At 68.8% G+C, this 25,467-nt stretch overlaps 1 protein-coding gene across 1 annotated transcript in view; it reads left to right on the top strand.

Moving 5' to 3' along the window:
- The window catches only part of OBSL1 (obscurin like cytoskeletal adaptor 1), a 60,677-nt gene extending 37,187 nt beyond the window's left edge, over positions 1–23,490 (top strand). Inside the window, exons 15-27 of the mRNA XM_039495900.1 lie at positions 1,582–1,857; positions 4,295–4,570; positions 5,733–6,008; positions 6,229–6,495; positions 9,060–9,329; positions 13,158–13,424; positions 16,708–16,974; positions 17,525–17,637; positions 17,915–18,071; positions 18,724–18,885; positions 21,434–21,538; positions 21,802–22,068; positions 22,785–23,490. Of these exons, the coding sequence (XP_039351834.1) occupies positions 1,582–1,857; positions 4,295–4,570; positions 5,733–6,008; positions 6,229–6,495; positions 9,060–9,329; positions 13,158–13,424; positions 16,708–16,974; positions 17,525–17,637; positions 17,915–18,071; positions 18,724–18,885; positions 21,434–21,538; positions 21,802–22,068; positions 22,785–22,792 (2,711 nt within the window). The 3' untranslated portion in view covers positions 22,793–23,490. The remainder of the gene's footprint in view (positions 1–1,581; positions 1,858–4,294; positions 4,571–5,732; positions 6,009–6,228; positions 6,496–9,059; positions 9,330–13,157; positions 13,425–16,707; positions 16,975–17,524; positions 17,638–17,914; positions 18,072–18,723; positions 18,886–21,433; positions 21,539–21,801; positions 22,069–22,784) is intronic.
- The last annotated feature ends 1,977 nt before the right edge of the window (positions 23,491–25,467 follow it).

The following is a 25,467-nucleotide window of genomic DNA, read 5'->3' as shown; positions in this document are numbered from 1 at the left end:
AGTGCAGGGGTGGGCAAACTATAGGGTGACCAGACAGTAAATGGGAAAAATCGGGGCAGGAGGTGGGGGATAATAGGAGCCTATATAAGAAAAAGACCCAAAAATCGGGACTGACCCTATAAAATCAGGACATCTCATCACCCTAGCAAACGATGGCCCGTACGACATTTTAATACAGCTCTCGAGCTCCCGCTGGGGAGCAGGGTCTGGGGCTTGCTGTGACGCAACAGGGAGTGGGGCGGATTTGACCTGGGAATGTTGCAGGGGGGTTACATCTAGCCTGCTTCTCGCTTGCATATATATACCTGCCCCTGAAAATTTCCACTACCTGCATCTGACGAAGTGGGGATTCACCCACGAAAGCTCATGCTCCAATATGCCAGTTAGTCTATAAGGTGCCACAGGACCCTTTGCTGCTTTTACAGATCCAGACTAACATGGCTCCCTCTGATACTTGTGCCCCAGAGAAATATTCAGGGGAAGGTCTCTCCCAGCTGGGACTTCCCCCTGCAGCCCATGGAGAAGCCCCTCTCCCTGTGCCCCAGAGCAGGGTTCTGACCCCATCCTGCTGTCTCAGGCCCGGCTGGGATCGTCCCGGGTACCTTCTGGAGTGGAGGGGGGAAGCTGAGCTGAGGCATGGGGTGTGCCTCCCCGCCGGCTGGTACTTGGCCAAGGTCTCTCCATGGCCTGCCTGGAGTTTGTGGCTGTTACTTCTGTCTGTCAGCCACCTGTCTAGCGTATAGTCTGCCTGTCTGTGTCAGTCGGCCTCTCTGGAGCAGAGCCAGTACGTCTGTTGGTACAAGTTGTCACAGCGTCCCCGGGCGATGCTCTGGAACTGCTCCCCACCAAGCCAGGCAGGACTTTGGGGACGCTCCTCTCCCTTGGAGCAGCCTGTCTGCAGGGCAAGAAGCTCACACGGCTTCACCTCCTGGGTCTCTCCTTGGAGCATTCAGCATCCTCGGCCCCTCCGTGCGCTTCCCCCAGCGAGTCCGCCCAGGCGGGGTCCTGGGGAAGCCAGCGGGTCCTGCACCCCCACTTCACAGTCAGACGTGACTCTCAGCCAGCCAGTAAAACAGAGGTTTATTTAGACGACAGAAACACAGTCCAAAACAGGTCTTGCCAGTACAGACGACAGAACCCCCTTTAGTTAGGTCCATCTGGGGGCCCAGGGAGGCCCCAGCCCCGTCCGGACTCCCCTCCATTTCCCAGCCAGCTTCCAAGCTGAAAAACTCCCCCCAGCCTCTCACTCAGCCTTTGTTCAGCTACCCACCTGGCCTCTAACCCCTTCCTGGATTCTCACATGCTCAGGTCTCCTCCCTCAGGCCAGTCTCCCATCCCCCAATGCAGACCGTCCTCCCAGGCCAACACCCCCCACTCAGCACTCACAGCCCCCAGTAAGAACAGTCCCAGTTCGTCACAGGCAGTGCTGTCTGTCCGGCCGTCTGGCACGCTGTCCGTGTGCAGCCTGTCCAGCATGCACGCAGTGAGTCGCTCTGGCTGCTGCATGCCATACTCTGTGGGGTGTGAGGCACGCCTGGCCTCTGCCCCATGCAGTGACGCTGCCTCTCTCTGACTCCCCAGAGCCCCCTGTGTGCATTGTGAGGAGCAAGGGGGTCCGGGAGCAGCAGTGCCTGGCGGCCGGCGATGACTTGGTGGTGGCCTGCGAGGTGTCTCGGCCCAGCGCTGCCGTCCGCTGGCTCAGGGATGGCCAGGAGCTGGTGCCCAGCGAACGGGTCCGGATTGAGGACCGGGGAGCTCTCAGGCAGCTGACCATCCTCGGGGCCCAGCCCAGCGACTCTGGCTCCTATGTTTGTGACGCTGTTGGTGACCAAATGGTGACGACCGTGGAGGTGGCAGGTGAGCCGGCAGGGGCCATTGTACATGCCAGCTAGGTGGGCTGGGCGGACGCGGAGCAGAGCAGGAACACTGTCCCTCCCAGCCAGGCTGGGGGCCTGTCAGCTCTCCCTGGGACTGCCCCCGTGCTGCAGGTAGTGGGGTGAGGTTCAGTGAGGGTGCTCTCTCTTGGCAGCCAGTGCAGGGATTGGGACGGTGGCTCTGGCTACTTGTGATCCCAGAGCTCTCTCCCTAGTGTCCTCGCCAGATTCCTTTTCCAGAGAATCCATCGTGCCCCCCCCAAGCTTTGCTGGATGCAGGATCCTTCAGCACTTCTGGTCCTAAACTCTGGTGGTGTTGCTGAGCAGCTGCTGCATCCCAATCCAGAGGTGGCTGCATATCAGTGCTGGGTGAGGGATGCCTCTCTGTGCCTCCTGAATGAAAGGCCTCTACACAGGACCGACCCTCTGTTCTCTGGACTCCCCCCTCCAGAGCACATGCTGCCTGTGCCTTGTCTTACTGGGCCTGGAGTTTGGGCTGGGAGCCCCGGCTCCATGGCAAATGTCCCCCCCTCGATGTTGATTCGGAGGCTCCCCATACAAATGGAAGGGGGGCTCTGGGGATCGGCCCATGGTGGGGGGAACCGGTTCAGGGTTTGCGGGAGCCGTGCGCAGGTCCCAGCCGCTTGCTCCCAGCCGCCAGAGGAGCAAGGTGGCACCCATGGAGCAGCAGGAGCCTTACGGGGGCTGGTTACATTTCACCTTGGCCAGCTCCCAGGCACCTCACCTGCTGCTGCCAGGGGCTGAGCTGGGCATTTATCAGCTGGGGTAAAGGGAGGTGGCCCCGCTCCCTGGGGCAGGGCTGGGGCTGCAAACGCTGTCCTGGCCTCTGATGGAGGCTGAGCCCTGGCAGTGCAGGAGGGCTGCGGGGCTGCCCCAATCCCTGCCAGCGGGCGCATGGGAGAGACGAGGAGTGAGAGGTGCTGGCTCGGCTGGATGCGCCCTGCTGCCTTGCCATGCCCAGCCCAGGCCTCTGGCCTCCTCCTCAGCACTTGCTGCCCAGGCTGCAGGACCCACAGCCTGCTCCTGTTTGTGTTAGACACGCCTGGATGGAGGATTCCCAGCCTCCTGCCCTGCGTCACCAGCAGGACCAGTGCAGACACTGCGGCTGTCACTGGGGTAGCTCGGAGCTCCCTCCCTGCCCAGTGCTCCTTCCTGCTCCCCACAGCCAGTGACCCCGACCCCGCTCCCCACAGCGCCCCCTGCTGGGGGAGGCCGGGCTGGGGTAGCCAGGAACCCCCCGCCCCCAAAGCCAGTGACCCCCGACCCCGCTCCCCACAGCGCCCCCTGCTGGGGGAGGCCGGGCTGGGATAGCCAGGACCCCCCCACACACACACAGCCAGTGACCCCGACCCCGCTCCCCACAGCGCCCCCTGCTGGGAGAGGCCGGGCTGGGGTATCCAGGAACCACCCCCCACACACAGCCAGTGACCCCGACCCCGCTCCCCACAGCGCCCCCTGCTGGAGAGGCCGGGCTGGGGTAGCCAGGACCCCCCCCACACACACAGCCAGTGACCCTGACCCCGCTCCCCACAGCGCCCCCTGCTGGGAGAGGCCGGGCTGGGGTAGCCAGGACCCCCCACACACACACAGCCAGTGACCCCCTACCCCGCTCCCCACAGCGCCCCCTGCTGGGAGAGGCCGGGCTGGGGTAGCCAGGAACCCCACACACACAGCCAGTGACCCCTACCCCGCTCCCACAGCGCCCCCTGCTGGGAGAGGCCGGGCTGGGGGAGCCCGGCACCCCCCCCCACAGCCAGTGACCCCTACCCCGCTCCCCACAGCGCCCCCTGCTGGGAGAGGCTGGGCTGGGGTAGCCAGGAACCACCCCCCACACACACACAGCCAGTGACCCCTACCCCACTCCCCACAGCGCCCCCTGCTGGGAGAGGCTGGGCTGGGGTAGCCAGGAACCCCCCCCACACACACATACAGCCAGTGACCCCTACCCTGCTCCCCACAGCGCCCCCTCCTGGGACAGGCTGGGACCGGAGCAGCCGGGAGCCCCTCCCGCCCCCGCCCCCCATGCAGTGCTCCCAGCATAGGTGGCCCCTACATCCCATTTTGGCCGGGACAGCCCCCTTTCTAAGCCATGCCCCGGCCGTCCCGGCAGAAGTGGGCATTTGTGCTGTTTGCTTTGCTGACTTGATCAATGGGACAAATGCCACTTCTGTCTGAGTAGTGGGGTGTGCAGGAGGGTGAGCAGCGATGCCGCCCCGCACGGGTGGGGGGGAGGGCGGGAGGGCTCGGGGAGCAGCGTGGGCCAGGCCTGAACGAGGAGCGGGGCTCAGGCGAGTGGCTCAGGCCAGCCCCTGTTCACCCTCTCCCAGCCTGCACCCCACAGCGCCCCGGAAAAGCTGCCCCAGGGCTGCCTGGTCACTTCCTTTCCCCTCTGGCTCCAGCGCCCCCCGTTCGCGTGGTGAATAAGGAGGAGGCCGAGATGCCCGTGGAGGTCCTGGAAGGGGAGAGTGTCACGCTGGTTGCCCGGCTCTCCCAGGAACAGGCTCCTGTCCAATGGCTGAAGAACAAGCGGGCGCTGCGTTCGGGGGCGCGGCTCCTCCTGGGCACCCAGGGGCCCTCGCACAGCCTCACCATCAAGCAGACGGAGCTGGGCGACAGCGGCACCTTCAGCTGTGACACTGGGGACGACGAGGTGCACTTCACCCTGCGCGTGGGAGGTGGGCCAGGCGGTGGGGAATGTCATTGACTGACCGGCTCCCTGCCCGGCTCCTGCCCAGCCCCCTGCCCGGCTCCTGCCCAGCACGCGGCTCCCTGCCAGTGCCCAGCCCCCTGCCCGGCTCCCTGCCCGGCTCCCTGCCCAGCTCCCTTCCTGGCTCCTGCCAGTGCCCAGCCCCCTGCCCAGCTCCCTGCTCAGCTTCTACCAGCACGCGGCTCCCTGACTAGCTCCCTGCCAATGATGAGCCCCCTGCCCAGCACGCGGCTCCCTGCCAGTGCCCAGCTCCCTGCCCGGCTCCCTGCCCGGCTCCTGCCCAGCACGCGGCTCCCTGCCCGGCTCCCTGCCCGGCCCCCTGCCCGGCTCCTGCCCAGCTCCCTGACCAGCTCCTGCCCAGCACGCGGCTCCCTGCCCGGCTCCCTGACCAGTGCCCAGCTCCCTGCCCGGCTCCCTGCCCAGCTCCCTTCCTGGCTCCTGCCAGTGCCCAGCCCCCTGCCCAGCTCCCTGCTCAGCTCCCTTCCTGGCTTCCTGCCAGTGCCCAGTCCCCTGCCCAGCTCCTACCAGCACGCGGCTCCCTGACTAGCTCCCTGCCAATGACGAGCCCCCTGCCCGGCTCCTGCCCAGCACGCGGCTCCCTGCCAGTGCCCAGCCCCCTGCCCGGCTCCTGCCAGTGCCGAGCCCCCTGCTCAGTCCCCTGCCCAGCTCCTACCAGCACGCGGCTCCCTGACTAGCTCCCTGCCCAGCTCCCTGCCTGGCTTCCTGCCAGTGCCCAGCCCCCTGCCCAGTCCCCTGCCCAGCTCCTACCAGCACGCGGCTCCCTGACTAGCTCCCTGCCCAGCTCCCTGCCCGGCTCCTGCCTGCCCAGCTCCCTGCCTGGCTTCCTGCCAGTGCCCAGCCCCCTGCCCAGTCCCCTGCCCAGCTCCTACCAGCACGCGGCTCCCTGACTAGCTCCCTGCCCAGCTCCCTGCCCAGCTCCTGCCTGCCCAGCTCCCTGCCCAGCTCCTGCCAGCGCCCGGCTCCCTGCCCAGTTCCCTGCCCAGTTCCCTGCCCGGCTCCTGCCCAGCATGTGGCTCCCTGCCCGGCTCCTGCCAGCACCCGACTCCCTGCCCGGCTCCTACCCGACTCCTGCCTGCGCCCAGCTTGCCTGCTCATGGTTCTCTCCCCAGAGGCTCCAGTGGTGTTTGTGAACAAGCAGGAGAAGCCGGAGAAGGTGCTGGTGCTGGAGGGGGGCAGTGCCGTGCTCTCAGCCATCGTCTCCAAGGAGCAGGCTGGAGTGAGCTGGAGGGGGCCCCAGCAGCCCCTGGCAGCAGGGCAGCGCTGCGAGCTGCGGCGAGAGGGCCGGGTGCACAGCCTGGTGCTGAGCAACGTGGGCAAGGACGACGCCGGCCTCTACACCTGCCTCTCCCACCATGACCAGATGCAGTTTGAAGTGAGCGTGAAAGGTGAGGGGGCAGCACCGGGGGTGTGGGGGGGTCCCCAGCCAGCAGCCCTGCAGCCCCAGGGCAAACCAGGGCAGACGCTGACCGTCTGCAGCAGGGGATCTGGCAGCAGCGAGGGCAGGACAGGGCTGCCCCATGGCCGTGGGGATCCAGTGGTGCTGGAGGCAGGGTGGGACCCCTATCAGGGGCACAGATACCCACCGGCCTCCGTTCGTGTTCCCAGAGCTGCTGGTGAAATTTGTGCGAGGCTTGTCGGACGTGCAGGCGCACGTGGGCGAGACAGTGCTGCTGTGGTGCGAGCTGTGCAAAGCCAAGGGGCAGGTGGTGTGGCTGAAGGATGGGCAGGAGCTGGAGCCCAGCGGCAGGTGGGAGATCAAGGCAGAGGGGCGGGAGCGGTCCCTGGCGCTGAGCAATGTGGGGCCTGAGGATGCCGGCGAGTACTCCTGCGAGTCCAAGGATGACCAGACGCTGGCCATGGTGACTGTGCAGGGTGAGTCACGGGGCCACGGGGCCCTGCTCCAGGGACTTAATACCCCCGGGGCCCAGCCCGCAGCTCCCGGGCCCTGACCCCCCAGCCCAACTCTCCGCCCTGGGGCTCTGATCCACTGCCCCTGGGGCCCAGCCCTCAGCTCCAGGGCCCTGACCCCCCCAGCCCAACTCTCAGCCCTGGGGCCCTGATCCACTGCCCCTGGGGCCCAGCCCTCAGAGCCAGGGCCCTGACCCCCCAGCCCAGCCCAGCACCAGGGACCTGATCCCCCAAGACCCGGCCCAACCCCCAGAGCCCAACCCTCAGCCCCGGGGCCCTGACCCCCCAACCCAACTCTCTGCCCTGGGGCCCTGATCCACTGCCCCTGGGGCCCAGCCCTCAGAGCCAGGGCCCTGACCCCCCAGCCCAGCCCAGCACCAGGGACCTGATCCCCCAAGACCCAGCCCAACCCCTAGAGCCCAACCCTCAGCCCCGGGGCCCTGACCCCCCAGCCCAACTCTCAGCCCTGGGGCCCTGATCCACTGCCCCTGGGGCCCAACCCTCAGCTCCAGGGCCCTGACCCCTCAGCCCAACCCTCAGCCCTGGGGCCCTGACCTGATCCCCTGCCCCTGGGGCCCAGCCCTCAGAGCCAGGGCCCTGACCCCCCAGCCTAGCCCAGCACCAGGGACCTGATCCCCCAAGACCCGGTCCAACCCCCAGAGCCCAACCCTCAGCCCCGGGGCCCTGACCCCCCAGCCCAACTCTCAGCCCTGGGGCCCTGATCGACTGCCCCTGGGGCCCAGCCCTGAGCTCCAGGGCCCTGACCCCCCAGCCCTGGGGCCCTGATCGACTGCCCCCGGGGCCCAGCCCTCAGCTCCAGGGCCCTGACCCCCCAGGCCAGCCCAGCACCAGGGACCTGATCCCCCAAGACCCGGCCCAACCCCCAGAGCCCAACCCTCAGCCCCGGGGCCCTGACCCCCCCAGCGCAACTCTCAGCCCTGGGGCCCTGATCGACTGCCCCTGGGGCCCAGCCCGCAGCTCCCGGGCCCTGACCCCCCAGGCCAGCCCAGCACCAGGGACCTGACCCCCCAAGACCCAGCCCAAACCCTAGAGCCCAACCCTCAGCCCCGGCCCAGCCCAGCTCCAGGGACCTGATCCTCCAGCCCAACTCTCAGCCCTGGGGCCCTGATCGACTGCCCCTGGGGCCCAGCCCGCAACCCCAGGGCCCTGACCCCTCAGCCCAGCCCAGCCCCAGGGCCCTGATCCCCTGAGACCCAACCCAGCCCTTGGGGCTCAGCCCTCAGCCCTGGGGCCCTGACCCCTCTAGACCAGCCCAGCTCCAGGGACCTTCCCACTCCCCCACAGACCCAGCCTCTGTGACCCAACCCCCCTCCCAAGACCCACAACAGAGTGCGCTGCAGTCCCCAAGCTGGCATGACGCAGGCGGGTCCCCATGGGGGGCTCTGCCCCTCAGGAGGGGGGCGCACTGGCAGCCCAGTCACACCAGCCAGGGTAGGGGGGATTTTGTGGCTGTGGCTCTCGTACCAATCCCAGGTGGGTGCCATGCGCCGGGGGAGGGGGGGATGAGCTCCCCCCAGCACCAGCATCTTGCCCGGGGGTGCTCTTCACCCAGCTGCTCTGAGCAGGGTGCAGGGGAGGGGGGCAAGCAGCGTGTGGCGGCGGGGTGTGAGCTGGGGGAGGGGTGTGAGCGGGGGGAGGTGAGTGAGCAGGGTGCAGGGGAGGGGGTGAGCGGGGGAGGCGAGCAGGGTGCAGGGGAGGGGTGAGCGGGGAGGCGAGCAGGGTGCAGGAGGAGGAGTGAGCGGGGAGGGGCGAGCAGGGTGCAGGGAGGGCGGTGAGCGGGGAGGGGCGAGCAGGGTGCAGGGAGGAGGGTGAGCGGGGAGGGGTGAGCAGGGTGCAGGGGAGGGGTGAGCGGGGGAGGGGGCGAGCAGGGTGCAGGGGAGGAGGTGAGCGGGGAGGGGGCGAGCAGGGTGCAGGGAGGGGCGAGCGGGAGGGGGCGAGCAGGGTGCAGGGAGGGGCGAGCAGGGTGCAGGAGAGGGGTGAGCGGGGGAGGCGAGCAGGGTGCAGGGAGGGGAGTGAGTGGGGAGGAGGGGTGAACAGGGGAGGGGAGGGGAGGGGGCAAGCAGGGTGCAGGGAGGGGTGAGCGGGGACAGGGGCGAGCAGGGTGCAGGGGAGGAGGGTGAGCGGGGAGGAGGGGTGAACAGGGGAGGGGAGGGGCGAGCAGGGTGCAGGAGAGGAGGGTGGGAGGGGGCGAGCAGGGTGCAGGGGAGGGTGTGAGCGGGGGGAGGGGGGTGAGCAGGGTTCAGGGGAGGGGTGTGAGCGGGGGGAGGGGGGGCGAGCAGGGTGCAGGAGAGGGGGGTGAGCGGGGGGAGGAGGGGTGAACTGGGGGAGGGGGCGAGCAGGGTGCAGGGAGGGGGCGAGCAGGGTGCAGGGGAGCGGGGTGAACGGGGGGCGGGGGAGGGGGCGAGCAGGGTGCAGGGGAGTGGGGGCGGGGGCGGGCAGTGGGTTGCGGGGGGAGACGGGCACGGAGGCTCAGTGAGACCCCCCCCCCCCCACTGCTCTGGCCCCAGTGCCCAGGGTGGTGGAGATCCTCTCGGAGCTGCACAGCGTGACGGTGCTGGAGGGGGAAGACGCCACATTCAAGTGCCTGGTGTCCCCGGATGACGTGGCCCTGACGTGGCAGCTGAACGGCCAGGCTGCCACCTCCTGCGAGCGGCTGGTGGTGACCAGGAACGGGCTGTGCCAGGCCCTGACCATCCGGCAGTGCCAGCTGGGAGACGCAGGCACCGTCACAGCCCGCGCGGAGGGCCTGGTGAGCACAGCCCGGCTGAGCGTGCAAGGTGAGGGGACTGGCCTGGCTGAGCGTGCAAGGGAGGGGCCTGGGGTGGGGCCACCTGGCTGAGTGTGCCAGGGAGGAGCATGGGGTGGGGCCGCCTGTCTGATTGTGCAAGGGAGGGGCCTGGGGCAGGGCCACCTGGCTGAGTGTGCCAGGGAGGGGCCTGGGGCAGGGCCACCTGGCTGATTGTGCAAGGGAGGGGCCTGGGGTGGGGCCACCTGGCTGAGTGTGCCAGGGAGGAGCATGGGGTGGGGCCGCCTGTCTGATTGTGCAAGGGAGGGGCCTGGGGCAGGGCCACCTGGCTGAGTGTGCCAGGGAGGGGCCTGGGGCTGACCACAGCCCGGCCTAGCTGAGTGTGTCTGTTGTAGGAGGAATCTCGTTGAGGGATGCACGGGGGGGTCTCCCCTGGGGGTGTCGGGGGAGGATTTTCTCTCTCGGCTGATTTCTGAGGCCGTGGTTCTCGGGGTCTGTCTCGTTGGGGATGGAGTCTGATGGAGGGTCCCTCCTGTTTGGGGGTCTCTCCCAGAGGGAGGTATTTTGTTGGGGGGGGGGTCTCATGGGAGGGGTCTGGGATGGTGGGGTGGGTTCCAAGAGGTCTCCTGGGGGTGGGGGGGATGGCAGGGGTGGGTAGTTCCTGGGAGATCACCTGGGGGGTTCTGGGATGGCTGGGGTAGTTTGTGGGGGTCTCTCATGGGTTCTGGGGTGGGGTTGGTGGTAGTTCCCCGGGGGCCGCTCCCCCGTGGGTCTTTTTGCGGTTCTGGGATCGTGGGGGGCGTGCCCCAGGGAGCCTCTCACAGGGGCTGGGCTGGGGGCGTGTGTAGTTCCTGGGGGGTAGGTCACCAGAGGGTCTCTCACAGGGGCTGGGCTGGGGTGGGGTTGGTTCCCAAGGGGTAGTTCCTCAGTGGGTCTCTCAGAGGGTCTGGGCAGCGGTGGGGTTGGTTCCCCAGGGGTGGTTCCCAGGGGGGTCTCTCACAGGGGCTGGGCTGGGGGTGTTGGTTCCCACGGGGTCTGGGCGGCGGTGGGGTGGTAGTTCCTGGGGGTGGTTCCCAGGGTCTCACAGGGGCTGGGCTGGGGGGGGTGTTGGTTCCCCAGAAGGTCTGGGCAGCGGTGGGGGGGTTGGTTCCCCAGCGGGTGGTTCCCCAGGGGGTCTCTCACAGGGGCTGGGCGGGGCTGGGGGGGTGTTGGTTCCCCAGAAGGTCTGGGCAGCGGTGGGAGGTTGGTTCCCAGCGGGTGGTTCCCCAGGGTCTCTCACAGGGGCTGGGCTGGGGGGGGTGTTGGTTCCCCACGGGGTCTGGGGGGCAGTGGGGGTGGTAGTTCCCCAGCGGGTGGTTCCCCAGGGGGTCTCTCACAGGGGCTGGGCGGGCTGGGGTGTTGGTTCCCCAGAAGGTCTGGGCAGCGGTGGGGAGGTTGGTTCCCCAGCGGGTGGTTCCCCAGGGGGTCTCTCACAGGGGCTGGGCTGGGGGTTTCCCAGGGGTCTGGGTGGCGGTGGGGTTGGTTCCCAGCGGGTGGTTCCCAGGGGTCTCTCACAGGGGCTGGGGGGGGGGTGTTGGTTCCCCAGGGGGTCTGGGAGGCGGTGGGGGGGTTGGTTCCCCAGCGGGGGGTTCCCCCGGGGGGCTCTCACAGGGGCTGGGCTGGGGGTGACCCACGGGTCTGGGCGGTGGGGGTGGTAGTTCCTGGGGTGGTTCCCCAGGGGTCTCTCACAGGGGCTGGGCTGGGGTGTTGGTTCCCAGAAGGTCTGGGCAGCGGTGGGGTTGGTTCCCAGCGGTGGTTCCCAGGGGGTCTCTCACAGGGGCTGGGCGGGGCTGGGGGGGTGTTGGTTCCCCAGAAGGTCTGGGCAGCGGTGGGGAGGTTGGTTCCCCAGCGGGTGGTTCCCCAGGGGGTCTCTCACAGGGGCTGGGCTGGGGGGGGTGTTGGTTCCCCACGGGTCTGGGCGGGGTGGTAGTTCCTGGGGTGGTTCTCACAGGGGCTGGGCTGGGGTGTTGGTTCCCCACGGGGTCTGGGTGGCAGTGGGGTGGTAGTTCCTGGGGTGGTTCCCCAGGGGTCTCTCACAGGGGCTGGGCGGGGCTGGGGTGTTGGTTCCCAGAAGGTCTGGGCAGCGGTGGGAGGTTGGTTCCCAGCGGGTGGTTCCCAGGGGTCTCTCACAGGGGCTGGGCTGGGGTGTTGGTTCCCAGGGGTCTGGGTGGCGGTGGGGTTGGTTCCCAGCGGGTGGTTCCCCAGGGGGTCTCTCACAGGGGCTGGGCTCGGCTGGGGGTAGGGTTGGTTCCCCAGGGGTTGGTTCCCCAGGGGGTCTCTCACAGGGGCTGGGCTGGGGTAGGTTGGTTCCCAGGGGTGGTTCCCAGGGGTCTGGGTGGCGGTGGGAGGTTGGTTCCCAGCGGTGGTTCCCAGGGGTCTCTCACAGGGGCTGGGCGGGGCTGGGGGTGGGGTTGGTTCCCAGGGGTTGGTTCCCAGTGGGTCTCTCACAGGGGCTGGGCGGGGCTGGGGGTGTTGGTTCCCAGAAGGTCTGGGCAGCGGTGGGAGGTTGGTTCCCAGCGGTGGTTCCCCAGGGGTCTCTCACAGGGGCTGGGCTGGGGTGTTGGTTCCCAGGGGTCTGGGTGGCGTGTGGGGTTGGTTCCCCAGCGGGTGGTTCCCCAGGGGGTCTCTCACAGGGGCTGGGCTGGGGGGGTTGTTGGTTCCCCAGGGGGTCTGGTTGGCGGTGGGGTTGGTGCCCCAGCGGGTGGTTCCCCAGGGGGTCTCTCACAGGGGCTGGGCTCGGCTGGGGGTAGGGTTGGTTCCCCAGGGGTTGGTTCCCCAGGGGGTCTCTCACAGGGGCTGGGCGGGGCTGGGGGGGGTGTTGGTTCCCCAGGGGGTCTGGGCGGTGGTGGGGGGGTTGGTTCCCAGCGGGTGGTTCCCAGGGCTCTCTCACAGGGGCTGGGCTGGGGTGGGGGTTGGTTCCCAGGGGTCTCTCACAGGGGCTGGGCTGGGGTGGTGGTTCCCAGGGGTCTCTCACAGGGGCTGGGCTGGGCTGGGGTGGGATTGGTTCCCAGGGGTGGTTCCCCAGGGTCTCTCACAGGGGCTGGGCTGGGTGTTGGTTCCCACGCGGTCTGGGTGGCAGTGGGGGTGGTAGTTCCTGGGGGTGGTTCCCAGGGGTCTCACAGGGCTGGGCTGGGTGGGGGTGTTGGTTCCCAGAAGGTCTGGGCAGCGGTGGGGGGGTTGGTTCCCCAGCGGGTGGTTCCCCAGGGTCTCTCACAGGGCTGGGCAGGGGTAGGGTTGGTTCCCAGGGGTTGGTTCCCCAGGGGGTCTCTCACAGGGGCTGGGCGGGGCTGGGGGGGGTTTTGGTTCCCAAGGGGGTATGGGCGGTGGTGGTGGGGTTGCTACCCCAGCGGGTGGTTCCCCAGAGGGTCTCTCACAGGGGCTGGGCTGGGGGTGTTGGTTCCCCAGAAGGTCTGGGCAGCGGTGGGGAGGTTGGTTCCCAGGGGTCTGGGTGGCGGTGGGGTGGTAGTTCCTGGGGTGGTTCCCCAGGGGGTCTCTCACAGGGGCTGGGCGGGGCTGGGGGGGTGTTGGTTCCCCAGAAGGTCTGGGCAGCGGGGGGGGGGTTGGTTCCCCAGCGGGTGGTTCCCCAGGGGGTCTCTCACAGGGGCTGGGCTGGGGGTGGTTGTTCCCCAGGGGGTCTCTCACAGGGGCTGGGCTGGGGGTCGGGTTGGTTCCCCAGCGGGTGGTTCCCCAGTGGGTCTCTCACAGGGGCTGGGCGGGGCTGGGGGGTTCTTGGTTCCCCAGAGGGTCTGGGCGGCGGGGGCTCCCAGGGCTCCCCGTCGGGCCCGGTGGAAGCCCTGCCCTGCCCTGCGGTGCCTTGCAGAGGCCCAGGTGCTGTTTGTGCGGAAGCTGCAGGACGTGGTGGCCGAGGAGCTGCAGGACGCGGTGCTGCAGGTGGAGCTGAGCTGCGAGGCGGGCGAGGTGCACTGGCTGAAGCAGGGGGTGCTCATCCAGCCGGGCAGCAAGTACCAGCTGCAGGAGGCCGGGCGCAGACGGGGCCTGACCATTCGCAGCCTCAGCCCCTCGGACCGCGGCACCTACCGCTGCGAGAGCCTCCACGACCGGACGCAGGCCAAGCTGAGCGTGGAGCGTAGGTGTCCCTGCCCCTGGCTCCAGCAGGGCCTGGCCAGGAGAGGCTGCAGGGAGGGGAGGCTGGGGGGTGCGGAGGGGAGGTAATGGTGTTGGGGGGTGGCCTGGAGAGGGGAGGGGTGTGGGGGGGGGGAGGCTGTGGGTGGCCTAAGGTGGGCAGGGGATTAAAATGGGAGCCAAGCGACTGAGGCTGAATCTCAGGGAAGTTCTCTGGCAGCTGCAGCTGGCTGGGAGTCATCCCTGGGAGGGGCTGTGGGGGATCCTGTGGCTGGCCCATCCCCTTGGTGCAGCCCCATCCCTGCCCCCCGATGTCAGTCCGGGTTCAGACTCATCCCCGCCCCCTGGCACCGCTCCGGGTTCAGACCCATCCCTATTCCCATGGCGCCGGTCCGGGTTCAGACCCATCCCCACCCCCTGGCGCCTGTCCGGGTTCAGACCCATCCCCGCCCCCTGGCGCCTGTCCGGGTTCAGACCCATCCCCGCCCCCTGGCGCCTGTCCGGGTTCAGACCCATCCCCGCCCCCTGGCGCCTGTCCGGGTTCAGACCCATCCCCACCCCCTGGCGCCGGTCCGGGTTCAGACCCATCCCCGCCCCCTGGCGCCGGTCCGGGTTCAGACCCATCCCCGCCCCCTGGCGCCTGTCCGGTTCAGACCCATCCCGCCCCTGGCGCCTGTCCGGGTTCAGACCCATCCCGCCCCTGGCGCCTGTCCGGTTCAGACCCATCCCTATTCCCATGGCGCCGGTCCGGGTTCAGACCCATCCCCACCCCCTGGCACCTGTCTGGGTTCAGACCCATCCCCGCCCCCTGGCGCCTGTCCGGGTTCAGACCCATCCCCGCCCCCTGGCACCTGTCCGGGTTCAGACCCATCCCCCCCCCCCGGCGCCTGTCCGGGTTCAGACCCATCCCCGCCCCCCGGCGCCTGTCCAGGTTCAGACCCATGTTCAGACCCATCCGCCCCGGCGCCTGTCCGGGTTCAGACCCATCCCCGCCCCCTGGCACCTGTCCGGGTTCAGACCCATCCCCGCCCGCTGGCGCCTGTCCGGGTTCAGACCCATCCTCACACCCTGGCGCCTGTCCGGGTTCAGACCCATCCCCACCCCCTGGTGCCTGTCCGGGTTCAGACCCATCCCCACCCCCTGGCGCCGGTCCGGGTTCAGACCCATCCCTATTCCCATGGCGCCGGTCCGGGTTCAGACCCATCCCCACCCCCTGGCACCTGTCCGGGTTCAGACCCATCCCCGCCCGCTGGCGCCTGTCCGGGTTCAGACCCATCCCCACCCCCTGGCGCCTGTCCGGGTTCAGACCCATCCCAAAACCCATGGCGCCGGACCGGGTTCAGACCCATCCCCGCCCGCTGGCGCCGGTCCGGGTTCAGACCCATCCCCACCCCCTGGCGCCGGTCCGGGTTCAGACCCATCCCCGCCCGCTGGCGCCGGTCCGGGTTCAGACCCATCCCCACCCCCTGGCGCCTGTCCGGGTTCAGACCCATCCCTATTCCCATGGCGCCGGTCTGGGTTCAGACCCATCCCCACCCCCTGGCGCCTGTCCGGGTTCAGACCCATCCCCGCCCCCTGGCGCCTGTCCGGGTTCAGACCCATCCCCACCCCCTGGCGCCGGTCCGGGTTCAGACCCATCCCTATTCCCATGGCGCCTGTCCGGGGTCAGCCCCATCCCCACCCCCTGGCACCTGTCTGGGTTCAGACCCATCCCGCCCCTGGCGCCTGTCCGGTTCAGACCCATCCCGCCCCTGGCACCTGTCCGGTTCAGACCCATCCCGCCCCGGCGCCTGTCCGGTTCAGACCCATCCCGCCCCGGCGCCTGTCCAGGTTCAGACCGATCCCCACCCCCTGGCACCTGTCCGGGTTCAGACCCATCCCCACCCCCTGGCGCCTGTCCGGGTTCAGACCCATCCCCGCCCGCTGGCGCCTGTCCGGGTTCAGACCCATCCCCGCCCGCTGGCGCCTGTCCGGGTTCAGACCCATCCCCGCCCCCTGGCGCCTGTCCGGTTCAGACCCATCCCGCCCCTGGCGCCTGTCCGGTTCAGACCCATCCCGCCCCTGGCGCCTGTCCGGTTCAGACCCATCCCGCCCCTGGCGCCTGTCCGGTTCAGACCCATCCCGCCCCTGGCGCGGTCCGGTTCAGACCCATCCTCGCCCCTGGCGCCGGTCCGGTTCAGACCCATCCCGCCCCTGGCGCGGTCCGGGTTCAGACCCATCCCGCCCCTGGCGCCTGTCCGGGTTCAGACCCATCCCGCCCCTGGCGCCTGTCCGAGTTCAGACCCATCCCGCCCCTGGCGCCTGTCCGGGTTCAGACCCATCCCTATTCCCATGGCGCCGGTCCGGGTTCAGACCCATCCCCGCCCCCTGGCGCCTGTCCGGGTTCAGACCCATCCCCGCCCCCCGGCACCTGTCCGGGTTCAGACCCATCCCCGCCCCCCGGCGCCTGTCCGGGTTCAGACCCATCCCCACCCCGGCACCTGTCCGGGTTCAGACCCATCCCGCCCCGGCGCCTGTCCGGTTCAGACCCATCCCGCCCCGGCGCCTGTCCAGGTTCAGACCCATCCCGCCCCCTGGCACCTGTCCGGGTTCAGACCCATCCCCACCCCCTGGCGCCTGTCCGGGTTCAGACCCATCCTCACCCCCTGGCGCCTGTCCGGGTTCAGACCCATCCCCACCCCCTGGTGCCTGTCCGGGTTCAGACCCATCCCCACCCCCTGGCGCCGGTCCGGGTTCAGACCCATCCCTATTCCCATGGCGCCGGTCCGGGTTCAGACCCATCCCCACCCCCTGGCACCTGTCCGGGTTCAGACCCATCCCCGCCCGCTGGCGCCTGTCCGGGTTCAGACCCATCCCCACCCCCTGGCGCCTGTCCGGGTTCAGACCCATCCCTATTCCCATGGCGCCTGTCCGGGTTCAGACCCATCCCCGCCCGCTGGCGCCGGTCCGGGTTCAGACCCATCCCCACCCCCTGGCGCCGGTCCGGGTTCAGACCCATCCCCGCCCCCTGGCGCCTGTCCGGGTTCAGACCCATCCCCACCCCCTGGCGCCTGTCCGGGTTCAGACCCATCCCTATTCCCATGGCGCCGGTCCGGGTTCAGACCCATCCCCGCCCCCTGGCGCCTGTCCGGGTTCAGACCCATCCCCGCCCCCTGGCGCCTGTCCGGGTTCAGACCCATCCCCGCCCGCTGGCGCCTGTCCGGGTTCAGACCCATCCCTATTCCCATGGCGCCGGTCCGGGTTCAGACCCATCCCCACCCCCTGGCACCGCTCTCTCTCCGCTGCAGCCCGAAAGGTGTCTGTGCGGAAGCCACTGTCGGACATGGAGACCTTTGAGAAGGAGACAGCCACGTTCCAGCTGGAGCTGTCCCATGCCGACGTGCCCGGGGTGTGGACGCGGGACGGCATCCGGGTGAAACCCAGCCGGACCTGCCGGGTCAGCGCCACGGGCTGCGTGCACAGCCTGACACTGCTGGGGCTCACGCTGGAGGATTCGGGCACCGTCACCTTCACCGCCGACACCCTGCGTTCCAGCGCCCGCCTGACAATCAGAGGTGGGGGCTTGGCTGGGGGTTGGGCCACGTGTCGCACCGTGTGGGGCCTGCCACGGAACCACTCTGGTGCCACCTGCTCACCCCGTCCTGACACTCTGCAAAGCCTCAGCCCGACATCGCAGACCCTGCTGCTGCAGCCTGAGCGCTGGGGTCTGCAGCCACTGCCCCAGGAGCAGCTCACAGGCACGGGCCAGCGCTTGCAGCGAAGCAGGGCCCAGCCGTGACCTCCCTGCTGTGAGCTTCTCCACAGCAGTGCCCCACTGGGGAAGCCAGCGCTGTGAGCTTCTCCACGGCAGGGCCCCACTGGGGAAGCCAGCGCTGTGAGCTTCTCCACGGCAGGGCCCAGCCGTGACCTCCCTGCTGTGAGCTTCTCCACAGCAGTGCCCCACTGGGGAAGCCAGCGCTGTGAGCTTCTCCACGGCAGGGCCCAGCCGTGACCTCCCTGCTGTGAGCTTCTCCACAGCAGTGTCCTGTGCCCCTCCGGTCCCGCTCCTGAGTGGAGCTCCTTGCATCTGGTTAACTCTCTGGCCTGTGTCTCCTCTCCTCTCAGAGCCGCCAGTTGCCATGGTGAAGGCCCCCCGGGACGTGGGTGTCCCTGAGACAGGGGCTGCCAGCTTCGAGTGCGAGCTGTCCCGCCCCATTGCGGAGGTGAAGTGGTACAAGGTGAGGGTGGCTCTGTGACACCGTCTGGGCCCCGGGGCCTGGCCTCTCCCGGCCCGAGGCCCCTCTGGGCTGCAGGCAGGCGTTCTGCCCTGGGCCAGGCCTGGCTTCAAGCTCAGCCATGGGGGGGACGAGCTGCAGGGGGGTGCCCCAGCCATGGGCTCCCCACCCGGCACGCGGTGTCAGCCCCGAGCCCCTCGTCCTGCCCCGTCCCTCCCAGGCTGCCTGCCGGGAGCCCCAGCCCCGGGCAGCCCAGTGACTGCGTCCCGCTCCGTCCCAGCAGGACGGGACGGTGCTCCGAGCCGGGCCCAAGTGCCGCATCTACTCAGTGGGCCGCCGGCGCCTGCTGCAGCTCAGCCACTGCAGCCTGGACGATGCAGGGGAGTACACGTGCGACGCAGGCGACTGCCGGGCCTCCGCCACGCTGCGGGTCTACGGTACGCCGGGCCGGGGGGCTCCAGGGGTGAGAGCGGAGGGGGGGTCTGAGAGCTGGGGGTTCTCTTGGGGGTGAGAGCCGAGGGGGCTCCCAGGGGTTAGAGCTGGGGGCGGGCTGAGAGCCGAGGGGCTCCGGGGGTTAGAGCGGGGGTTTGAGAGCCGGGGGCTGAGAGCCGAGGGGCTCCGAGGGTGAGAGCCGGGGGCTGAGAGCCGAGAGGGCTCCGAGGGGGAGAGCCGGGGGGCTGAGAGCCGGGGGGCTCCGGGGGTTAGTGCTGGGGGCGGGCTGAGAGCCGAGAGGGCTCCGAGGGGGAGAGGGGGGGGGGGGGGGTGAGAGCGGCGGGGGGGCTGAGAGCCGAGGGGGCTCCGAGGGTGAGAGCGGGGGGGGGCTAAGAGCGGGGGGGGGCTGAGAGCCGAGGGGCTCCGGGGGTTAGAGCTGGGGGTGGGCTGAGAGCGGAGGGGGCTGAGAGCCGAGGGGCTCCGAGGGTGAGAGCCGGGGGGCTGAGAGCCGAGGGGCTCCGGGAGTTAGAGCGGGGGGGTGGGGGGGGGCTGAGAGCCGATGAGCTGGGGAATGGGGCGTCCCTTAGTCACACCACAGCCCCTGCAGAGCTGTGTGGGGATGGAGACCCCAGGGGTTTGTTCCTGTCCCCCTTGCAGAGCGCCAGGTGCAGATCGTGCAGGAGCTGGCGGACGTGCGTGTGCGTGAGAACGAGAACGCCGTCTTCACCTGCCAGGTCTCGCACGAGGACGTGAAGGGCGAGTGGTTCAGGGACGGCGAGAAAATCAAAGTCACCAGCACTGTGAAAATTCGGCAAGAGGGTGAGTGCCACCCCGCCCCCGCCAGGCCGCTCCCGGGGCCCTGGTGTTCCTGCTGCTCCCTGTCCCGCTGCCTGCCGCACTCAGCCCCACACTCCCCGCGGGAGGCTGCTGGACCTGCGGGCTCAGAGCCCCGTGGTCTGGGCCTAGAACAACTAGGGGATCACCCAGCCTGGGCAGGCCACGCTCACAGCATTCCCTGGGGCTCCTGCGTTCCTCGAACCCCCTCCCCAGCTCCCTGTGCCCCACCCCATCCCGCAACCTCAGTGACTCCTGCAACACAGCCTGGCCCCTCCCTCCCCCTGGGGCTGTGTGTCCCCGTTCCCCTCCTCCCCACGGCAGGGCCCCTTCTCTGCTCCTCCTGGGGCTCTGTGTGTGTCCCCGTTCCCCTCCTCCCCACGGCAGGGCCCCTTCTCTGCTCCTCCTGGGGCTGTGTGTCCCCGTTCCCCTCCTCCCCACGGCAGGGCCCCTTCTCGCCTCCTCCTGGGGCTGTGTGTGTCCCCGTTCCCCTCCTCCCCACGGCAGGGCCCCTTCTCGCCTCCTTCTGGGGCTCTGTGTGTGTCCCCGTTCCCCTCCTCCCCACGGCAGGGCCCCTTCTCGCCTCCTTCTGGGGCTCTGTGTGTGTCCCCGTTCCCCTCCTCCCCACGGCAGGGCCCCTTCTCGCCTCCTCCTGGGGCTGTGTGTCCCCGTTCCTCCTCCCACGGCAGGGCCCCTTCTCTCCTCCTCCTGGGGCTCTGTGTGTCCCCGTTCCCCTCCTCCCCCCGTCTGGGCCCCGTCTCGCCTCCTCCGGGGTCTCTGTGTGTCCCCGTTCCCCTCCTCCCCACGGCAGGGCCCCTTCTCGCCTCCTTCTGGGGCTCTGTGTGTCCCCGTTCCCCTCCTCCCCACGGCAGGGCCCCTTCTCTCCTCCTCCTGGGGCTCTGTGTGTGTCCCCGTTCCCCTCCTCCCCACGGCAGGGCCCCTTCTCTGCTCCTTCTGGGGCTGTGTGTCCCCGTTCCCCTCCTCCCCACGGCAGGGCCCCTTCTCTCCTCCTCCTGGGGCTCTGTGTGTCCCCCATTTCTCCCCCACCAGGAGCTCTGTGTCCTTGGCTTTTCCCCCTTCTTTATTTCTTCCCTGTCTGTCGGGGTAAGTAACTGGAAGAGCCGGTGGGATTATAGCCGGGTAGTGTGCCCGTGCCAGCTTCAATCTCGCTGGCCTGGGTACCAGCAGCAGTGCGGATGTGGTGTCAGAGGCTAGTCACTCGAGCGTGTACACAGGGTCCCCGGGGGGCTTGTGCGAGGGTCAGGGATGGCTCCAGGCACCAGCATCCCAAGCAGGTGCTTGCTTTGGCAATCCGCAAGGGGCAGCAGTCCCCAAGCTGCGGACGGTGGGGGCAGTCCCTGTGCTGTTAGGGCGGCACGCACGTTTCCGTGGTGGCGGCAATTCAGCAGAAGCTTCTATGTTCAGCTGTCCACGGCGACAATTCAGCGCGCTGCTTGGGGCGGCTAAAACAGTAGAGCCGGCCCTGGCGAGGGTTGCTAGCCTGTGCCATCGTGTCTACGCCATTGCTGTTACCCATGCTAGCCATGGCAGGGCTCTGCCAGCCCATGCCACGCTGGCACCTCCCTGGCGGTGTAGACGGACCATATGAGCCGTCACTCTGGGTGGAAAGGGTTCAACCTCCAGGGGAAAGCGGGGCCGAGCCGAGCTGGGGGCGTGCTGTGCTGGAAGATGTCAGCGGCTGCCCCCGGCCGGTTCGTGGGTCTATACACAGTTAGAGGTGGCTGAAGCTGTGACCCTGCTCGCCAGGTGCCAGGCGTCCGTGTGGCCGTTACCCGGTGGTGTTTGTCACCCAGCTCAGGGGGTTCTGCCCATCCATGCCCAAGCTGGAACTGATGGGGTGGCTGCACTCAGCCGTTAGGCAGTGGGTCCTTACAGCAAAAGGCCGTGTCCATGGGAACCAGCCCAGGACAGCCCTGGCACACCAGCTTTCCATGGGGACACACCGGCTCCGCACGCAGGGTGCCACGCCGGTTAACCCAACCCACACCCAGGCTGTGCGTCTCCATGAGTGACGGAGCTCGGGCGCCTCAGCGTCACCCCTGCTCCTGTCGCAGGAACGGCGGCCTGGAGACAAGCCTAAGACCTCACTTTGCTCAGCCCACCAGACACTCTGGGGGCGCTCACCAGGCTGGGTGAGCTCACTGGTGCCCACACTGGCTCTCTTGCACGTGCACGAATTCACACGCTGGTGCCTAGTTCATGCACCGCCCCACATTGTGACTGATGTACACACACACACACACACACCCCGCCCCAGGCATCTCTCAGTGTGGGGGCGCAGAGTCCGGCTGAGCTGCTCCTCTCCGTGTGTCACTCACACCTTCATTAACCCTGTATTAGCCCCGGAGTCTTTGGCTCTCTCGGGGGGGGGGGCACCAGTGCCCAGGAGATCTCCCTACTTACCCCTCCCCAGTCTGCCCGTCCCAGCCCAGGGCAGGGGGCTGCTCACCCGTCGTCCCCTGCAATGGCTGAGCCGTGGTGCACGGCGTCACGCCAGCGCCTTCCTCCACAGGCCCCAGGCACTTCCTGCTCATCTGCAACGTGCGCCCGGAGGACGCGGGATGCATCCGGTTCGTGGCCAAGGCAGCTGCCTCCGACGCCAGCCTGCAGGTGGAGGGTAATGCGTCCCGCGAAGCCCTGGGGGGGTGACTAGGTGGGCAGTGGAGGGGGCTGGCTTGGCGGGTGTGCGAGGAAGGGGCTGGGGGCGAGTGGATGCCAGGTGCCAGCTGAGGGCCGGGCGAGCGCCGAGCTGGGCGTTTGCTGTGGCTGGGAGGTCTCGCACTGGGTTTCGGGGGAGGGAGGTGGGAGTGACCCCCCAGGCCCCAGCCCCTCGCTTGTCCCCTCCCATCCCCGCGAGCTCACAGGCGCTCCCCTCGGCAGCACTCCCTATCCGGATCATAAAGCCGCTGCGTGACAAGACGGCGCTGGCGCGGCACAAGGCCACGCTGGAGTGCACCGTGTCGCAGGCACGCGGCCGCGTGCGCTGGTTCCGCGGCGACACCGAGATCTTCGCCAGCGACAAGTATGAGATCTGCAACCTCGACTGCTATCGCACCCTCATCATCCACCGCGTGGGGCCGGAGGACGAGGCCTCCTACACCTGCGACGCCTTTGACGACCGCTCCACCGCCCGCCTGCTGGTGGAGGGTGAGGCGCAGGGCGTGGCTGGGGACTGGCCCTGGTGGGGAGGGGCTGGCACCGTTCGTGGGGCTGGGTGCCACTGGGCGCTGCATGGGCCAGGCTGGGCGTGTGCAGCCGAGGGGCTCCAGCGGCTGTGGGGCTGCAGAACGTGGCGGTGGTGGCCCCCGCTGAGGCCCGGCTCAGTGCGAGGTGTCTGTCCCCCCAACGGGGCGGTGCTGTGGGCTGGCACACGTGCGGGTGGAGCGCGTGGGCCGGGTGCACAGGCTGGCGCTGTGCCGGGCCTCACCCAACACGAGCAGGTGCTGAAGGTCTCCGTCCGCGGTGCCTGTGCCGAGGCCCAGATCACCGGGCGAGGGACGTGTCCCAGCTGCGTCCGTGGGCCCAGCACCGAGGCTTCACCGGGGGTGTGCCTGGCAGCCCGGCAACTCCTGTCACCCGACTCAGGCCCCTGGCCAGGGTCCGTCGCTGCCACGGGGCCTCTGCGAAGCTGGGGTCTGTCGCTCTGCCGCGAGGCCCCTCCATGCCTCGCCCGGGGTCAATCACTGTGCTGAGGGCCCCCTCGCCCCACCCGGGATCCATCTCTGCCATGGGGCCTCTCCCCACCTGGCGGGGGTCCATGGCCCTGCCAGGTCATGGTTGGGGGGGGGTCTCTGGATGGGGGTTGGGCTGGAACCTGCCCCTCGGGGGGTCAGTTGCTCTCTGACCTCCCCTTCTCCCCACAGGGCATTAGGTGCTGGCGTTGGACGAGCCCGACCGGATGGGTCCTGGCTGCCCACTAACCACTCCAGTGCCCCAGGTCGCTGGGTGACATCCTGTCCCCGCCCCCCCCCGAGCAGGGCAGTGCCCTGGGCAGGGGGTGCTCTGGGGTGACCCCCACTCCCAACGCGGCTGAATCGACCTCGCAGTGGGACTCTACGTTTCCCTGCTCCTCCGCAACACAAGGGCAGGCCTCCATTTCCACCCCCACCCTGCTCCTTGCGACCGAGGGGCTGTGGGGGCAGGGAGCAGCTCAGGGGGCCTGGCAGCCTGGGGACCAGGGAAAAGCCCCACGTCTCCCCCCCAAAGCCCCATGGGGGATGGGCAGAAAGGGCCTGGGCTGGCAAGTCTCCTGGGGTGGGGGTGCTGAGCCCCAACAGGACCCGCAGGGGCTGCTCCAGCAGCTTCTGCGCACTTGGGTGGGGCAGTGCTGGGGGGGGGGGGCGGGGGCTGGGTCTTGACAGAGAGGAACTGTAGCCAAATGGTGCCCTTGTGAGGGGGAGGGGGCAGGTGTCCCCACAGACCCTCCCTCCAGCCCCTGTCCTGTACACCCACAAATCACCTGGCAGTGCTCCTGCCCCTGTGACAAATTAGGAAAGTGCTTCATTTTTTCACTGAATAGTGTGTGTGCCTCAGTTTCCCCTGTGTGTTACTCAAGTATCTAGGTCAGGGGTGGGCAAACTTTTTGGCCTGAGGGCCACATCTGGGTATGGAAATTGTATGGCAGGCCATGAACGCTCACAAAATTGGGGGGTTGGGGTGTGTGTGGGGGTGAGGGCTCTGGCTGGGGGTGTGGGCTCTGGGGTGGGGCTGGAAATGAGATCAGGGTGCGGGACGGGGATCTGGGCTGCAGCAGGGGGTTGGGGTGCAGGAAGAGGTGCAAGCACCAGCTGGGGGTGCAGGCTCTGGAGTGGGGCTGAGGGTGCTCCAGGCTGGAACAAAGGGGTTTGGAAGGCGGGAGGGGGATCAGGGTTGGGGCACGGGGGAAGCTCAGAGGTGCAGGCGCCAGGCAGCATTTACCTCAAGCAGCACCCGGAAGCAGCGGCGTGTCCCTCTCCAGCTCCTACACAGAGGCGTGGCCAGGAGGATCTGCGTGCTGCCCCATCCACAGGTGCCACCCCTATGGCTCCCATTGGTCACAGTTCTCCTGGCAGTGCCCAGCCCCCATATGTCCCCAAATGTCCTGGCAGTGCCCAGCCCCCGTACATCCCCAAATCACCTGGCCGCTTCCCCTCCCCTCAGTCATGGCAATGCTCCCCCCGCCCCAGTAGTGAGAGCTGGAGGGATGAGGGGCACATGGCGGCAGGGCCTTTCCCTGGTCCCGAGGCTGGTGACTCTGCCAGGCCCCCTGTGGTGGGTCCCCAGGCCATGCCCCCCTCGCTGCCCCCCCTGCTACCAGCATGTGGGGGGCATTGGAGAACCCTGTCCCACCCAGTGCTGCAGAGACTGACAGCACCCTGGGCCAATCCTGGCCCTTCTGCGGGCAGGGCTCTGAGGCACCCCATGGGGTAGGGTGGGATGCACCAGCTGCAGCCCCTCTGTGCTCACAGCAGGTCATTTGCAATTGGGGAAAGCTGCCCCATGGCTCACAGGGACCTGCCCAGGCTTGGGCGCAAAGAGGGGGGGCGGCGACGGCCCTGTGCCCCCCATGCCCAGCCCCACAAGCAGGCAGAGGCGTGGCTCCAAAAGGCTCTTTACTGCGTGGCTGGGCCCCGGCAGCGTTTGGCACATTTACAAAAAGACTGAACGGGGGGAAGGAACCAGGGCGCAGGGTCCTGGGCATTGGGGCACGAGAAACATGCAGCGGCCCATGGCTAGATGGGGAGGGGGCTGAGCGCGCAGGTACGACCCCGCCCCAAGGACAGGGGGGCAGGAGTTCCCTGGTCCCAGTCGATCTGCTGGGGCCCCTCGGCTGGGGGGCAGGGAGCAGCAGCGGCTCCTGTCCGCGGGCTGGGCTCCCTGGTGGGAGTTTCAGGCAGGCCCACTGACGGCTGGGGCAGCGATGGCAGGAGAGCCCCTAGCAAAGCACCCAGCAAAGGGCCCCATCCTCCTCCAGCTCTGTGCAGACCCAGCAGCCTCCTGGGGGCCCCGCTCCAGCCTGGGCGGAGGGCAGGGTCCATCCCAGGTCTGATGGCCCCGTTCAGTCAGTGATCAATCAATACAGCTGCCAGCCACACCAACAGCCCATGGGCTGGGGCAGGGAGTCCTGCCAGAGCGGCTGGCTGGAGGGGAGGCTGCTTTGTGCTCCCGCAGCTGCAAAATGCAGCCCCCAGTGTCCCAGCCTCAGCTCCGCAACCCCCCAGCCCAGCCCACAGCCGGGCCCCCTCCCTCCCCATCCCCATTCAAAATCCAGTCACCCGCAAACAGCGCCAGTACGTGGCCCGATTCGGTCCCAGAGGTGAAGGCTCCATATCCCTGAGCAAGCCAGTCCCCCGGCCCTGGAGGGGAAGGGCCTCAGCTTCCATTCCTGAGCCCCCCAGGCAGACCAGGGGCAGGGCAGGGGCCCGAGGGGGGAGGCCCCATGATCCGTTCCCCTCCTTGTGTCAGCCAGGTGCCTCTGGTTCTGTGCCAGCAGCATGGGCAGCGAGGTGCAAGTCGCAGGGGCGGTGCCGGCTGCCATGAGGCCGACGGGCAGACACAGCTGGAAAT

This window comes from Mauremys reevesii, linkage group 11 (assembly GCF_016161935.1).
Source record: "Mauremys reevesii isolate NIE-2019 linkage group 11, ASM1616193v1, whole genome shotgun sequence".
Taxonomy (NCBI): domain Eukaryota; kingdom Metazoa; phylum Chordata; order Testudines; family Geoemydidae; genus Mauremys; species Mauremys reevesii.
Note: the sequence above shows the minus strand (reverse complement) of the source record. Positions and strands in the feature narration are given on the sequence as shown.